Below are 15,347 nucleotides of genomic sequence, written 5' to 3'. Positions count from 1 at the left end.
AAAGATGATAAAGATAGGAGTAGCATATTTGAAAAGGTGATGTAGTGTAAAAGTTATGAGATAAATGAGGTTTCAGAATCATTGTATTTGTAAAGGTGAATGAATTTGTGTGAATATGCATAATCTGTGATGTATGTTTGAACTGCATCTTGTGTTTGTTTAACAGCCTTCACAAGTACAGATGCTCCTTGACTTATGCTGGGGTTACATTCCAATAAACCCATCGTAAGTTGAAAATATCATGTCAAAAATACATTTAATACAGTAAGTCTAACCTACCAAACATCATAGCTTAGTGTAGCCTACCCTCAAACATTTTCAGAACACTTACGTTAGCCTACAGTTGGACAGAATCATATAACAGAAAGCCTAATTTATAATGAAGTGTTGAATATTGCATCATTGTAAAGTCGAAGAATCATAAGTCAAACCATTGTAAGTCGGGAATCATCTGTAAATGATATTTTTATTATCTTTACATGATATACAATAATAGATTTGATTAACAGGCAGAACTGAGGGATAAGCTGTCAAATTCTGAGACTGTGAGAAGTGAAACACATGCAGAAGTTGCAAGTTTGAGGCTTCAAATTTCAGCAGAAAGAAGTTCGGCACAAGCTCAGTTATTTTCCCTAAAACAGCAGTTGAAGGCAGAACATGTAAGTTACACCCGGCATTATGTAAAGATTTATCTTACTGACGTTGCTTGAAAGTTTCATTAACTTTTCAGAAATTGATTATGATTACCATCACTCATCCACTTGGTCCTATTTCCATTAACTGCAAGTTGGTATATCCAGGATATCCTCCAGCCTATTAAGTCACATTTTTGCACATCAATCCTTGGCTATTGTCAATTATACTTTACAGATAAGTTCTTCATCCTCTTACCTCTCATTTGATAGATATATTTCATTGACTTTTTATTGAAACATGATGTTTTTCTATCTGTCTCTCCATTTTACCTCAGCACTCCATGATTTGATTCATTTCCTCCTTTTGCAAAATTGTTTGCTCAGTATTTATACCTCCTTGTGCTGTCCCCATGAAAAATCCATTTTGGGTGCCTAATTCATATCATTCATCCATCTTTTCTAAGTTTTCATTTTCTTGCATATATGCAGAACAGCAAGGTTAACTGCCCCAACAGCAGCCCTCTTCATATCATAAACAATCATTATATTTCATTATGTTCTTTACAGCTCTTTGAACAGCTTGTGCTACTTTTTGTCATATAGAACCCTTCCATGGCAAAGGTGTTACCCTGATTTACATGATCTTGTACTCTATCCAGGTTTTGTCCATTTTATATATGCTTTTTATTTCCAGTCTGCTATGGTGAAAGGACTGGAAGAGCGCTTGCATGCTATGGAGGAGAGTTGTAATGATGCAGAGGAAAGGCTGAGAGTCCAGGTGGCTTCTAATTCAGCCCTTACAGCTACAAATGCTAAGCTTAATACTCGAATACATACACTAAACAATGATATCACTGAGCTCAATGCTGTAAGTTTTGTTTATTATTTTGTTGCCTATTAACTCTGAAGTTCTTAAACAATTTATCTAAATGTTTGTATCTGTTAGGGGTTGTTGGTCTTGAGAAGGGATGGCTGTGGGAGGTGGGGTACAGGAAAAGGAGGACAACGTGTGGGCTGGGCATCCAGAGAGGAAGGACTGTGCGGGGAATGGAGATCATGAGAAATGAGGGTTTTACAGGTAGTGGGGATCAGGGATAATGAGAGCTGTGCAGTGGGTGGGGGTCAGGGTTGGGAAGGGTTGTTTAGGAGATGGAGGTTCGAAGAGGGAAAGGCCCTGCAGGAGTTGAAGGCCATGGCAAGGGAGGGCCATGCAGAGGATTGGGGGAGGGAATGGCATTGCAATGGGTGATGGTCAGGGGAAGGAGGGGCTTTGCATGTGGTGGAAGAGTTTAAAGCAGGGAGGGCCATGCAGGGGATGGGGGTCATATTATGATGGAAGCTCTTGTATGGATTATATATGTCCACTAAAGGGCCCAAAAATGATCGAAGCTTCAAAGCTAGGTTCAAGGCCGGCCATAGGCTGGCAGAAGCTAGCTGATTATTATCCTGTAGGTTTTTATTACTTGTTCTTAGAATTTTGCCACCAAACATCCTTTGCATATTACTTTCAGCCCCAAACAATGGAATAAGTAATGTTTTTTCTTCATCAAATAAACCTATGAAGCTAAATTTCTATCATAGTCAAATCTCATTATGTTTGCATTTTATAATAATTCATGTCCCTTAATATACCTAGAAAGAGTATTAGATAATTAGTTTCACATTTATTGGGTATCTACTGGTTTAAGCATAATCATGATAGAGTCCAACAAATCTATAGTCCCTACTCCCTGGTATCATGGAGTGCAAAGAATCTCCAGGTTTCCCTCTGACTCTGCTGCTAATAAGAGGGAGAGCTCAGACAGCAGTAGTACAGGCCCCCTCCCACAACCCTTCCCTCTTTGTTAGCATCTTCAATCTTGTCTTAGTCCATTTCTTCCATGTGACTTATTGTTCTTATAATGTTATATCTTACAGCAATTTATCAAAATTACTTGTATAGTCAAATAACATCCCTACTCAAAATACCAGTCAATAAGTGAGTATTATAAGATAGTGAAACTGAATTTTGCTGGTAATTTTGATTTTACCTTGAAGAGCAAGTTAATGAGGCATTGCTGCACATCCTTTTATGGGGGCATACTGCATGAAGACTGTACAGTGCTACTCATATAGCTAATGCACCATTGGAAGCATCTGCTCCTTTTTAATAGGGCAGATTCTTGTTAATGATCCAGGTGTATGGGCTAAGTTTATTCACAGTCAGCATGCAAAGTTATGTAATTTTGATATGCTGTAGATGCCTACTTTGTAGCCATTACCCTTATAACAGAGTGTTGAGGACAAAGAAGCAGAGGTGAAGGCAGCAGAAAAACGTGTTAGGAGTGAGTTTACTGCTCAGCTGGGGGAACTTCAGAAGGAGCGTGAAGAAACTACCAAACTAAACAGTGTAATTCTAAACCTTAGAAGGTATGTATCAGTGATTGGGTTAAAGTTCTGAGTATTCTGTTTATGTTTGACTTGGACAGAAACAGTAATATTTATTGCATTGATAATTAAATTGATGCATGCAAACTATTGATATTTAAAACTCTTTAAACTCCAATTTTTCTGTATTTAGAAATACAATATTCAGACTACAAAAAGTTATTTTCAGGATTATATGTTAAACTAATTACCATTTAATCAGTTTCAGAACTTTTGTTTATTTGTGCAACAATTTGCAGTTAGTGTGGTTGTATGTCCATGTGTATCATAGCATAGAATTGCGATCCTTTTGGGGATGGGAGTTAGTTCTGTAATGTAACTGTTAACCATTTTGCTGTGCAGGGATTCAGTGATTAAAAAGGAATTATACTCTGATGGACCATGAACAGAATACTTTCTCTTGACTATGGAAATGTATAATTCCAGTGAGAGCAATTACCTGAATTACTTCACAGTTAAAAAGGTGGATGTTACCAGCAGGGCAGCTCTGCTGACATGGGAGTCAACATTGTCCCGAACCTGTTGCCAGAGTCCATGTGAGGAGAATACATTAGTAAAGGAGGCAGACTGTCTCCTGGCAAATACCAGAATTGCTTTCAAGCATATGGACAAGATAATATTTAGCATGATAATCATATCCTACATATGGCCAAAACTAGAATTTCTCAGGTTTGGTCACACAACACTTAAAGAAGTAGTAAGAGCTTATTGAGAATACAGTCTAAATGAGGGCAGCAAAGATGGTGCTAGAATCAAGAGTAATAAGCTATAATAAAAGGCTGAAAGCTTCAAATTTATCCATGTTGGAAGAGAGAAGGGTGACCTGATCACAAATTTTTAATTTTTAAAAGAAGATCAGTGATGATGATAGTGGAGATTTCTTTGAGAGCTGTGGGGGTACAGCAACTAGAGGACATGACATGAAATTAAGTGAGGAACTTGTTAATGAGGATGTAAAGAAGTTCTTTATAGTATCAGAGGAACAGATTGATTGATGGGATGGGTAACATAGACAGCATACATATATTCAAGAAGTTTTATGATAGAAGAGGATGTTCAAGAGATGGTGCCCATGAGTGTAAAACTCCTTTCCATACAGTACAATTAGGTAATTACACACACACACACACACACACACACACACACACACACAACCTCTATCAAGGGCTCATTCCCTTGGTATAAAAAAGATGACTTCTACTGCAGCTTGTCCGAATCGTTAATTGAAAAACATTGGTCATAGAGTGCAGTGGAGCTCTGCCAGTAATGTTTTTTCACTATTGCCTGACTTTGGAATTGCAGAACTCCCCTTGTGTGGCTCTTAGGGGTCTGCTGGGTATCTCTACCAAACCCAATGCCCACCACTTCATTGCTGACCCTGGTGCATACATTAGAAAATGTTTTGAAATATTAAATAGCTCGCAAGGCTGTTTGTTCCAGCAGAGGAGGCCATTAAGCATGTTTTCATAATTCTTCCCAGCTCTCCATCCCGTCTTTGACTCTTTCATGCTCACAGTAATGTAGGTGTGGGTTTTTAAGGCATCTGTTTGTTATGTTAATTCCAGGTTTATCTTTGCAATGTTAATTTTCTTCTTATAGAGGGGGTAGTGGCAGGGAGTGGTATGCACAAGGTAATTAGGGGAGCTGATGGGTTTTACCATAGGGTTATTATTGGGATATTACTGTGTTATTCCTACATAGAGTGGCCCTTTCCATCATATCTTTGTTCATAGGCCTCCTAATTATGAAGAAATAGATTTTCACAAGTTCAGAACTCTATTTTGTGATCATCTGTATGACTAGCTGTATCATGCATGAATGTTGCACATAGTGCAAGTGGCTAATTAATGCAGTTGATGAATTATAGCACTTTTTGAATGAATTTACATAGAAACTTTATTGGTAGATCAAGCACATAAAAATACTGGTCAGTAATGAAAGAAAATATATCCTTATTACCATAAGTTAGTTTTTGATATATTGCTGTTTCTTATGATTTAAGCTGTAAAAACTACCAGTCAAGTTCAATATACAGAATTATTCCGCACATTTCTCAAGCATTACTATAGGACTTTCGACTCATGAGAGTTAGGGGGCTCGTTACTAACTACAATTTTAACCAAACAATTTCCATGTACCCCTTCCTAGAAAGTTTTCAGTGTTATTTATGAACAATTAAAGTGCAGGATTATTTTGGCTTGTGTATATTTACATCATAATCATATCAGAATAAACATATTATTTTATCTATTTCAGAACCAATTCAGAGCTAGAACATGAATGTGAAGTTCTTAAGCGACAGATCAAGATGAAAGAAGAGGAACTACAAAAATTAAGAGAAGATGAAGCTCACAGAGTAGGCATGCTTCACTCTGCATTTGTATCATACTTTAACACATCTCTTGGACCTGCGACTAATCCACGTTGATTTGAATTGATTTCATATGCATTAGTTGTGGATGCTCTTTATTTTTTTATCAATGAAATGAAAACAAAATATTTGGAACTGATTGTCAGGTGAAGCCAGTAGATATCTTATCTTGTTTACAAAATTCAGATATATAGTGTCTAGAGATATTTTTTCACATCATCCAAATGGGTTATTGATCAGTGGACTTACTGAGTGAGAATATGCCGCTGCCTTGTAACATATATAAAGGAAAAGCCCTTGGATTACTGTTAGTAAGAAGGATGAAGTCTCATGAAGGAATGCTCGGAAAATGTAGAAAGAGCCAGTATCATCATACACCTAAAAGCACATAGGGAATGCAGTCAACAGAATGTTCCTTGGTCCATGACAAGCTTATCTGCCAAATGATATTCTTATGCTAATTACATTTTCTTTATAAATTGTTGAGGTTAGGCCAGAACAGTAAGAAAACTCTCTACCTGCCCTCCATTCCTTCCAGAAAAAAAAAAAGCATGCAAGAATAAGATTGTAACAAGTGCCATGCATTTTTATAGTAAATGAAGCATGGAATTTTATAGGAAAGAGTAAAATATATATGGTTGCCTACTTCCTGTACTGCTCCATGCAAATATAGTCTCTGGCAGTGAATTGATGGAAAAGGGTCATCTTCCTAACTTGAAGATAAAAGAAAGCTTGTTAATACATCTATTTTTGTCTTTAATGAGAATTTGAAATTATAGATATTTGTCGAATTGGCCTTTGAAGGTATCATTAGTAAGTAGCAGCCAACAACCATGGAGATGTATTACCAGTAATACCTGCCTCGGTATCAGGAAGATTTGTGACTGTTGTATAGTGAGCCAGCACTTTAGTGGTTGTCAAGTTGCACTCCTCTAACCCTGGTGGTTGTCTTTTCTTTTACATCGCCCACATGTGGACTACTGACATTCCGTCCACAGATATACGATCTCTCCTTGTCATACATAACATTTGACAATACTGAACTCGCACAGCTAGATTTTCATGCAGTGAGCACTATGCGCTAGCTCTGCCTTTTAGCAAAATGATAGGAGCAGTAGATAGAAATATATAGTAGGTAGGAACAATTAAGGAGGAGCATTAGATAGTAGTAGGTAGGAGCATTAGGTAGAACTAGTCATTAGGAACATTAGGTAGGAGCCTCTGCAAATATTTTACTAAAGTTGCCCTCTGTCAGTGGCCTTTTATGGGTGAGGCACTGAAGGCTAAGAAATAGCACTGGAGTTCCAGGTTATGGAGACTATTGCCATGGCCATATTGTTGAGGAAATTCCAGTAAGAATAGGCATCGGAGATGTAGATAGATATGTTGACATTTGAGATTAGTGCTTCTATGAGTGAATTTTTGAAAATACAAAGATGAAATGTGGAGATTCTGTACTAAATGCTATGCATTAGATTTAGATAGGAATAATATATGGATTTATATCCATTTCTTTCATCTGTTTCCTTGCGCTACCTCGCAAACGCGGGAGACAGCGACAAAAAAAAAAAATATCCTTAGAAATTATTCTACAATTTGCTTTAGGGTAGACAACTTGTTTACATAATCTCTTCTTTCATGATTTATCATTCTATCTCTAAAAGGTTTTCTGTACTCCTTTCAGATGATCATTTAGTCCTGCCAAACACCCTACTAATGCCAGTGACATTCCTTAACTTCTCGCACACTCCCTTTGCATTTATGCTTATATGCTGTACTTCCTTTTTTCAGTTAGTGTCCGTCTTTTTATGAGACCATACTTAGCGGCTCTTTCACTCTACTTTTTGCCAGTATATTACCTCTTTCCTTACATTTTATTCTGATTCCCTCTAACATAAGATGCACAAGTTGAAATAGTCTGCACTCCTTTAAACTTAATAGGATCACCAGCATCCTATCATCCTTGTGTTTTACACCCTCATTCTTTTTACATAACTCAATCCACACATTTAAATTCCTCCAGTTCTTGATCACTCCATAAAGAACGATATTAAGATGATGTTAAAACCTGAATCTTTTGTCACTGCTTTTCCTGCGTTGAAAATTTCTAGGATGATGCCTGAAGACGGATGGCTGAACTTAGCTGAGATGACTGGAAAATCTGTTGAATCATACAGAAAGTCTTAAATGAATGAGCATCAACAAGCGAGACATTAGTGCACTGAGATTAGTTATCATTGAGAAATTATAGATTTGATCACCAGAAGGATGGAGACAATTATGGTTTTGAAATTAAATAATTCATGTTTTAAGTAAAGTACTCTACCTACTCCTGTACAGCACTAATCTTACTCTGAATATTCATTGCTACTACATATTTTATTTATTTATTTATTTTGCTTTGTCGCTGTCTCCCGCGTTTGCAAGGTAGCGCATGGAAACAGACAAAAGAAATGGCCCAACCCACCCCCATACACAATGTATATACATACACGTCCACACATGCAAATATACATACCTATACATCTCAATATACACATATATATACACACAGACACATACATATATACCCATGCACACAATTCACACTGTCTGCCTTTATTCATTCCCATCGCCACCTCGCCACACATGGAATACCATCCCCCTCCCCCCTCATGTGTGCGAGGTAGCACTAGGAAAAGACAACAAAGGCCCCATTCGTTCACACTCAGTCTCTAGCTGTCATGCAATAATGCCCGAAACCACAGCTCCCTTTCCACATCCAGGCCCCACACACTTTCCATGGTTTACCCCAGACGCTTCACATGCCCTGATTCAATCCACTGACAGCACGTCAACCCCGGTATACCACATAGATCCAATTCACTCTATTCCTTGCCCGCCTTTCACCCTCCTGCATATTCAGGCCCCGATCACACAAAATCTTTTTCACTCCATCTTTCCACCTCCAATTTGGTCTCCCACTTCTCCTCGTTCCCTCCACCTCCGACACATATATCCTCTTGGTCAGTCTTTCCTCACTCATTCTCTCCATGTGCCCAAACCATTTCAAAACACCCTCTTCTGCTCTCTCAACCACGCTCTTTTTATTTCCACACATCTCTCTTACCCTTGCATTACTTACTTGATCAAACCACCTCACACCACACATTGTCCTCGAACATCTCATTTCCAGCACATCCATCCTCCTGCGCACAACTCTATCCATAGCCCACGCCTCGCAACCATACAACATTGTTGGAACCACTATTCCTTCAAACATACCCATTTTTGATTTCTGAGATAATGTTCTCGACTTCCACACATTCTTCAAGGCTCCCAGGATTTTCGCCCCCTCCCCCACTCTGTGATTCACTTCCGCTTCCATGGTTCCATCCGCTGCCAGATCCACTCCCAGATATCTAAAACACTTTACTTCCTCCAGTTTTTCTCCATTCAAACTTACCTCCCAATTGACTTGACCCTCAACCCTACTGTACCTAATAACCTTGCTCTTATTCACATTTACTCTTAACTTTCTTCTTTCACACACTTTACCAAACTCAGTCACCAGCTTCTGCAGTTTCTCACATGAATCAGCCACCAGCGCTGTATCATCAGCGAACAACAACTGACTCACTTCCCAAGCTCTCTCATCCCCAACAGACTGCATACTTGCCCCTCTTTCCAAAACTCTTGCATTCACCTCCCTAACAACCCCATCCATAAACAAATTAAACAACCATGGAGACATCACGCACCCCTGCCGCAAACCTACATTCACTGAGAACCAATCACTTTCCTCTCTTCCTACACGTACACATGCCTTACATCCTCGATAAAAACTTTTCACTGCTTCTAACGACTTGCCTCCCACACCATATATTCTTAATACCTTCCACAGAGCATCTCTATCAACTCTTATCATATGCCTTCTCCATCATATGCCATACTCTACATATGGATGATATAAACTTTTTAGCTGTGCCAGGTGATGGATTTGTTAGAATGATGAGTATTTTGTAGAAGCTGGCAGAAGGATGGTATGAGTGAATATAATTCAAAGGAAAGTTAGTGCAGGAAAGGTCTACATTTTGAAATATTAGTCGGAATCATGAAAAACAAAAGCTTTAACTAATGATGACAGCATGGAATGATATTCAGTTAGATGTTAGGGGGAAAACTTTAATGTGAAGAAGAGATCTTTAGAACACTGTTGATTACAGTGATGCCATGTGTGTTTATTTGCGTTAGTGACTTGCACAAAGAAGCATTTGTTTGTTTCACTTCAATATAGCTGTGAAATTATAAATCCAAAGCATATATGGATAAAGAAATAAGTAACTTGTAAAGTAATATGAATGCAAAAATAATGTATAGCACAAAGAACTGATACAAGAGGGTTCAGGAAGAGTCCCCAAAATAAATGGTTGCTGAAATTCACAGACATCCAGAATGTACTATAAACGCTAGAAATTCACAGATATTCAGAATGTACTATAAACACTAGAAATTCACAGACATTCAGAACGTACTATAAACTCTAGTTTATCTATCTATCTGTGTAACGGTTGCCTTTTCCCTCCTGGAACTCCCTCAAGGAGGTGGCCATGGCAATAGTCTCTCCAAAACTATTTTACTCCAATGCCACCTCTTATCCTTTATGCCTCACCCTCAATAGGCCACTGGCATAGGGCAACTCAAGTGCAGTGATTACAAAAGCTCTTACTAACTATTTTTAACTAATGCTCCTGCATAATGTTCCTACCTAATACTTCTATTTAATCATCAATTCCCAATTAGTAATGGGAGGTGCAGCAAAAAGGCTAACTACTGTGCAGGTTAAAACAGGTAAGACACAAAGTTTAGATAGTGAAAGAAGTTGTTAATTGAAGGAAGGTGTGTAGGGACACATTAAGAGGAAGATGGCAGATCAGAATGCTGATAGCAAAGGTCGAAGTAAGTAGAGAGGTGGTAGCCATATGAAGGTTCAAAAAGTACCTTACGCACCATACACAGATGACCTCCCCAGCAACGCTAACCTTCCAGTGCGGTCTGACGAATGAGAGTAGCAGACTAGGTCCTGCCGAGACGTGCACTTCCCATTATGACAAACCACATATGTATATTCCTACTTACTACCTCTGTCTATTGCTCCTACTGTTTTGCCAAAAGGCAAAGGTAGCACCTAGTGCTCACCCTAGGAAAATCTAGAGTTATGAAGAATGAGCTGTGTGAGTTAAGTGTTGTCAAATTTTATGTGTGAAAAAGAGGGATTGTATGTTTATGGACAGAATGCCAGTAGTTCACATATGGGTAAGGCAGAAAGAAAAGACAGCTACCTGGATCAGAGGATTACTACTTGTGCTGGCTTATTATGCAATTGTCACTAACCTTCCCTACCCAGGCAGGCAGTACTGGCAACATACCTCCCTAGTTGTTAGCTGCTCAGTTTTGACAAGGTGGGAAGAAAAACCAGGCATTCTGACAAAGAGGGTGTCAGATACCTAGGCATTGCTCAATAATCCTGAGAGAATGGTCATGCTTTTCTAGGCTGTTGGTGCATGTACTACATGGTAAATAAGGGATGGATTTGACCAAATCTTCATTCAGATATCCATGTAGTGCAAAATAACATTCTACTGTGCATGTTCAAGGAAATTTTGATATATAAGCAAAAAATCAGTTCTTGATTTTAAGCTTGAAACAATATACTTGTGCCTTTCATAGTCATAGAGTGTTAGGTATGAGCATTTTGATAACTGTCTCATGCAAGTATCTCTTTTGGAGATTTTGAAAATGCTGTTTAGCTATCATGAATTAAGATATAATTACCAGTATCAAAGGTATTGTTTCAGGTGATATATAACACAGCTGGTGACTTTGATGATCTTTTTCTCGCACAAACTAAGTGTGATTCATCACTTATGTAAATCACTGAAGTGGAATCTTTTCTATTGAACATTTACATTTAAATCCAGGCAAGGCAAGACTGAATGAATGTTATTAGACAGTGAATACTTTGATAAATCAGGACTCTGAAAAAGCATTTTATTTTTATAGCAATATGATGAACCTGGGAATATATATCTTATGTGATAGTATGTGAGGACAAGCTACCACAGTGAATACAACATTGTAACTCCTAAATTGCTCATCAATAGCCGCAGTGTCCTTCATTCTTACTGCAACCTATATGTTTCATTGTAATGTGAAATTACTGCCATATCATTAATATAAGTCCATGACAGATTTTTGTAATATTATTCATCTGTGAAAACATCACTATGACATTTTCTGTAAATGAAAAGTTACCTGATCTCAGAAATAAATAATTTTTTTTTCATATACTTCATTACCTTGATGTAAAGAACAGTAAATCACTTAAGTATGATGTAGAGAACAGTAAACCACTTACTAAACATGCAGTGCACTGTCCCATACAACATTCTCCTAAAATCCAGTTACAGTGCCTTTTTTTTCTGTTTTAGATCGTCCATCCTTGATGTAAGGATTCCCTGCCATTTTGCCAGTCTTAGGGGTTGGGGACTTCAGTTCTGCAAAATATATTACCAGAACTTGATCTGTTCTATGTAAATGTAAAAAGAATCACAAATATTAAGATCTTTTGGAAACATTCTGTACAGTTATTAGGATACAACTGAAGGAATAGTATAGGACACCAAAAAAAATTCATTAAGGAACTTGGGAATTTTTAGGTTTGTATGTGAACAGAATCGAATGATAAGAGAATGTATCACACTTAAGTGCTTTTGTTAATATAGCATCTTAGTTTTATTAAATAAAAGTTGTTGATAAACAGGTTACACTGAAGAATGTCATATCAATAGTCATACAGCAAGAAAAACAGATGCAGAGAAAATGGTCAGTAATTAAATTGTGCTTAGAATGAAAATTGGAGGTATTCAGGAAAGCACTGCTGGCATGTGCAAGAGATGCATGTGGCTGTATGCAGAAAGATTGTTATAAGAATCATATTCCCCTCTGGGTTAGATTATAGAGATGTGTGAAGAGAGGGTGTTTAACACCAACACATGACACATTTCAGAATTTGTGCACGAAGTTTCTTTGAGGTATATTGATGACTATCATCAGGTAGGGGAGAAAAGAATTCTATCCTACTTCGGGTAAAGAGAAAGAATTCTACCTTCATACCTCCTGTGTGTCGTAGAAGGCAAAGTAAAGGGGCAGAAGCAAGAGGCTGGAAACCCTCCCCTTTTTGTATTTCAGTCTTTAAAAGATGGAACAAAAGAAGATCCAATTAGGGAGTGCTCATCCTCCGTGAAGGTTCAGGATCAGGATGGGGTGTCTAAACATGTGTGGATGTAACCAAGATGAGAAGAGAGGAGAGACAGGTAGTAGGTTTGAGGAAAGAAACCTGAATGTTTTGTCTCTGAGTGGCAGAAAGCAAAAGGATAAAGGAAAAAATGGTTTGGAAATGTCCTAGGAGTAAAGTCAGAGGTTGATGAGAGGACAGACTTAGGGAAGGAGTAGCACTGCTCCTGTGGCAGGAATTGTGGGAATGTGTGAAAGAGTGTAAGGAAGTGAATTCTAGACTGTTGTAGGTAAAATTGAAAGTGAATGGAGAGATGGATGATTATTTGTGCATATGCATCTAGCCTTGGAAAGAAAGATCATGAGAAACAATTGTTTTGGGAGCAGCTGAGTAAGTGTGTCAGCAGTTTTGATGAAAAAAACAGGATATTAGTAATGAGTGATTTGAAATGAAGGTGAGGGTATAAATGGAAGGCATGGGGTAGTCAGCACTGCTTGCAGAGTTGTGTGTTGAAAAAGGACTGGTGATTGGAAATTTTTTTTTTTTTTTTTTTTTACTTTGTCGCTGTCTCCCGCGTTTGCGAGGTAGCGCAAGGAAACAGACGAAAGAAATGGCCCAACCCCCCCATACACATGTAAATACATACGTCCACACACGCAAATATACATACCTACACAGCTTTCCATGGTTTACCCCAGACGCTTCACATGCCTTGATTCAATCCACTGACAGCACGTCAACCCCGGTATACCACATCGCTCCAATTCACTCTATTCCTTGCCCTCCTTTCACCCTCCTGCATGTTCAGGCCCCGATCACACAAAATCTTTTTCACTCCATCTTTCCACCTCCAATTTGGTCTCCCTCTTCTCCTCATTCCCTCCACCTCCGACACATATATCCTCTTGGTCAATCTTTCCTCACTCATTCTCTCCATGTGCCCAAACCATTTCAAAACACCCTCTTCTGCTCTCTCAACCACGCTCTTTTTATTTCCACACATCTCTCTTACTCTTACGTTACTTACCCGATCAAACCACCTCACACCACACATTGTCCTCAAACATCTCATTTCCAGCACATCCATCCTCCTGCGCACAACTCTATCCATAGCCCACGCCTCGCAACCATACAACATTGTTGGAACCACTATTCCTTCAAACATACCCATTTTTGCTTTCCGAGATAATGTTCTCGACTTCCACACATTCTTCAAGGCACCCAGAATTTTCGCCCCCTCCCCCACCCTATGATCCACTTCCGCTTCCATGGTTCCATCCGCTGCCAGATCCACTCCCAGATATCTAAAACACTTCACTTCCTCCAGTTTTTCTCCATTCAAACTCACCTCCCAATTGACTTGACCCTCAACCCTACTGTACCTAATAACCTTGCTCTTATTCACATTTACTCTTAACTTTCTTCTTCCACACACTTTACCAAACTCAGTCACCAGCTTCTGCAGTTTCTCACATGAATCAGCCACCAGCGCTGTATCATCAGCGAACAACAACTGACTCACTTCCCAAGCTCTCTCATCCCCAACAGACTTCATACTTGCCCCTCTTTCCAAAACTCTTGCATTTACCTCCCTAACAACCCCATCCATAAACAAATTAAACAACCATGGAGACATCACACACCCCTGCCGCAAACCTACATTCACTGAGAACCAATCACTTTCCTCTCTTCCTACACGTACACATGCCTTACATCCTCGATAAAAACTTTTCACTGCTTCTAACAACTTGCCTCCCACACCATATATTCTTAATACCTTCCACAGAGCATCTCTATCAACTCTATCATATGCCTTCTCCAGATCCATAAATGCTACATACAAATCCATTTGCTTTTCTAAGTATTTCTCACATACATTCTTCAAAGCAAACACCTGATCCACACATACTCTACCACTTCTGAAACCACACTGCTCTTCCCCAATCTGATGCTCTGTACATGCCTTCACCCTCTCAATCAATACCCTCCCATATAATTTACCAGGAATACTCAACAAACTTATACCTCTGTAATTTGAGCACTCACTCTTATCCCCTTTGCCTTTGTACAATGGCACTATGCACGCATTCCGCCAATCCTCAGGCACCTCACCATGAGTCATACATACATTAAATAACCTTACCAACCAGTCAACAATACAGTCACCCCCTTTTTTAATAAATTCCACTGCAATACCATCCAAACCTGCTGCCTTGCCGGCTTTCATCTTCCGCAAAGCTTTTACTACCTCTTCTCTGTTTACCAAATCATTTTCCCTAACCCTCTCACTTTGCACACTACCTCATGATTGGAAATACCTGGTTTAAAAAGATGGACATACACAACTTTCTAATGTGAGTGGGATGGCCAATGACCATCTTGTGGAGGCAAGGGTGAAGATTTGTAGAGGTTTTAGGAAAAGAGGAAACAATATTGGTGGGAAGCGAGTGGTGAAAGTAGGTGAGCTTGGAAGAGACGTATGAAGAAATAACAGGAGAGACTGAGTGTAGAATGGCAAAAGGTGAGAATAAATGAAACAAGGGGAGTGGATGGGGAACGGTAGGTATTTTGGAAACCACTGCTGGCATGTGCAAGAGATGCATGTGGCATGCAAAAAATGCAAGAAGGGCAGAGTAGA

At 38.8% G+C, this 15,347-nt stretch overlaps 1 protein-coding gene and 1 long non-coding RNA gene across 3 annotated transcripts in view; one reads left to right on the top strand and one right to left on the bottom strand.

The window, feature by feature from the left end:
* LOC139755903 (leucine-rich repeat-containing protein 45-like) overlaps positions 1 to 5,635 on the top strand; it is a 92,083-nt gene extending 86,448 nt beyond the window's left edge. For both annotated transcript variants that reach the window (XM_071674631.1, XM_071674630.1), the window contains 4 exons: positions 510 to 659; positions 1,330 to 1,503; positions 2,908 to 3,044; positions 5,319 to 5,635. In XM_071674631.1, the coding sequence (XP_071530732.1) occupies positions 510 to 659; positions 1,330 to 1,503; positions 2,908 to 3,044; positions 5,319 to 5,490 (633 nt within the window). In that variant the 3' untranslated portion in view covers positions 5,491 to 5,635. The remainder of the gene's footprint in view (positions 1 to 509; positions 660 to 1,329; positions 1,504 to 2,907; positions 3,045 to 5,318) is intronic.
* A 647-nt stretch (positions 5,636 to 6,282) lies between these two features.
* Positions 6,283 to 15,347, bottom strand: part of LOC139755907 (uncharacterized) — a 90,463-nt gene continuing 81,398 nt past the window's right edge. Inside the window, exons 3-4 of the long non-coding RNA XR_011714205.1 lie at positions 11,831 to 11,969; positions 6,283 to 7,594 (exon numbers count right to left, since the gene is read on the bottom strand). This is a non-coding gene — a long non-coding RNA (uncharacterized lncRNA). The remainder of the gene's footprint in view (positions 7,595 to 11,830; positions 11,970 to 15,347) is intronic.

This window comes from Panulirus ornatus, chromosome 20 (assembly GCF_036320965.1).
Source record: "Panulirus ornatus isolate Po-2019 chromosome 20, ASM3632096v1, whole genome shotgun sequence".
In the NCBI taxonomy this organism is placed as follows: Eukaryota; Metazoa; Arthropoda; class Malacostraca; order Decapoda; family Palinuridae; genus Panulirus; species Panulirus ornatus.
This window is presented reverse-complemented; position numbering and strand designations above follow the sequence as displayed.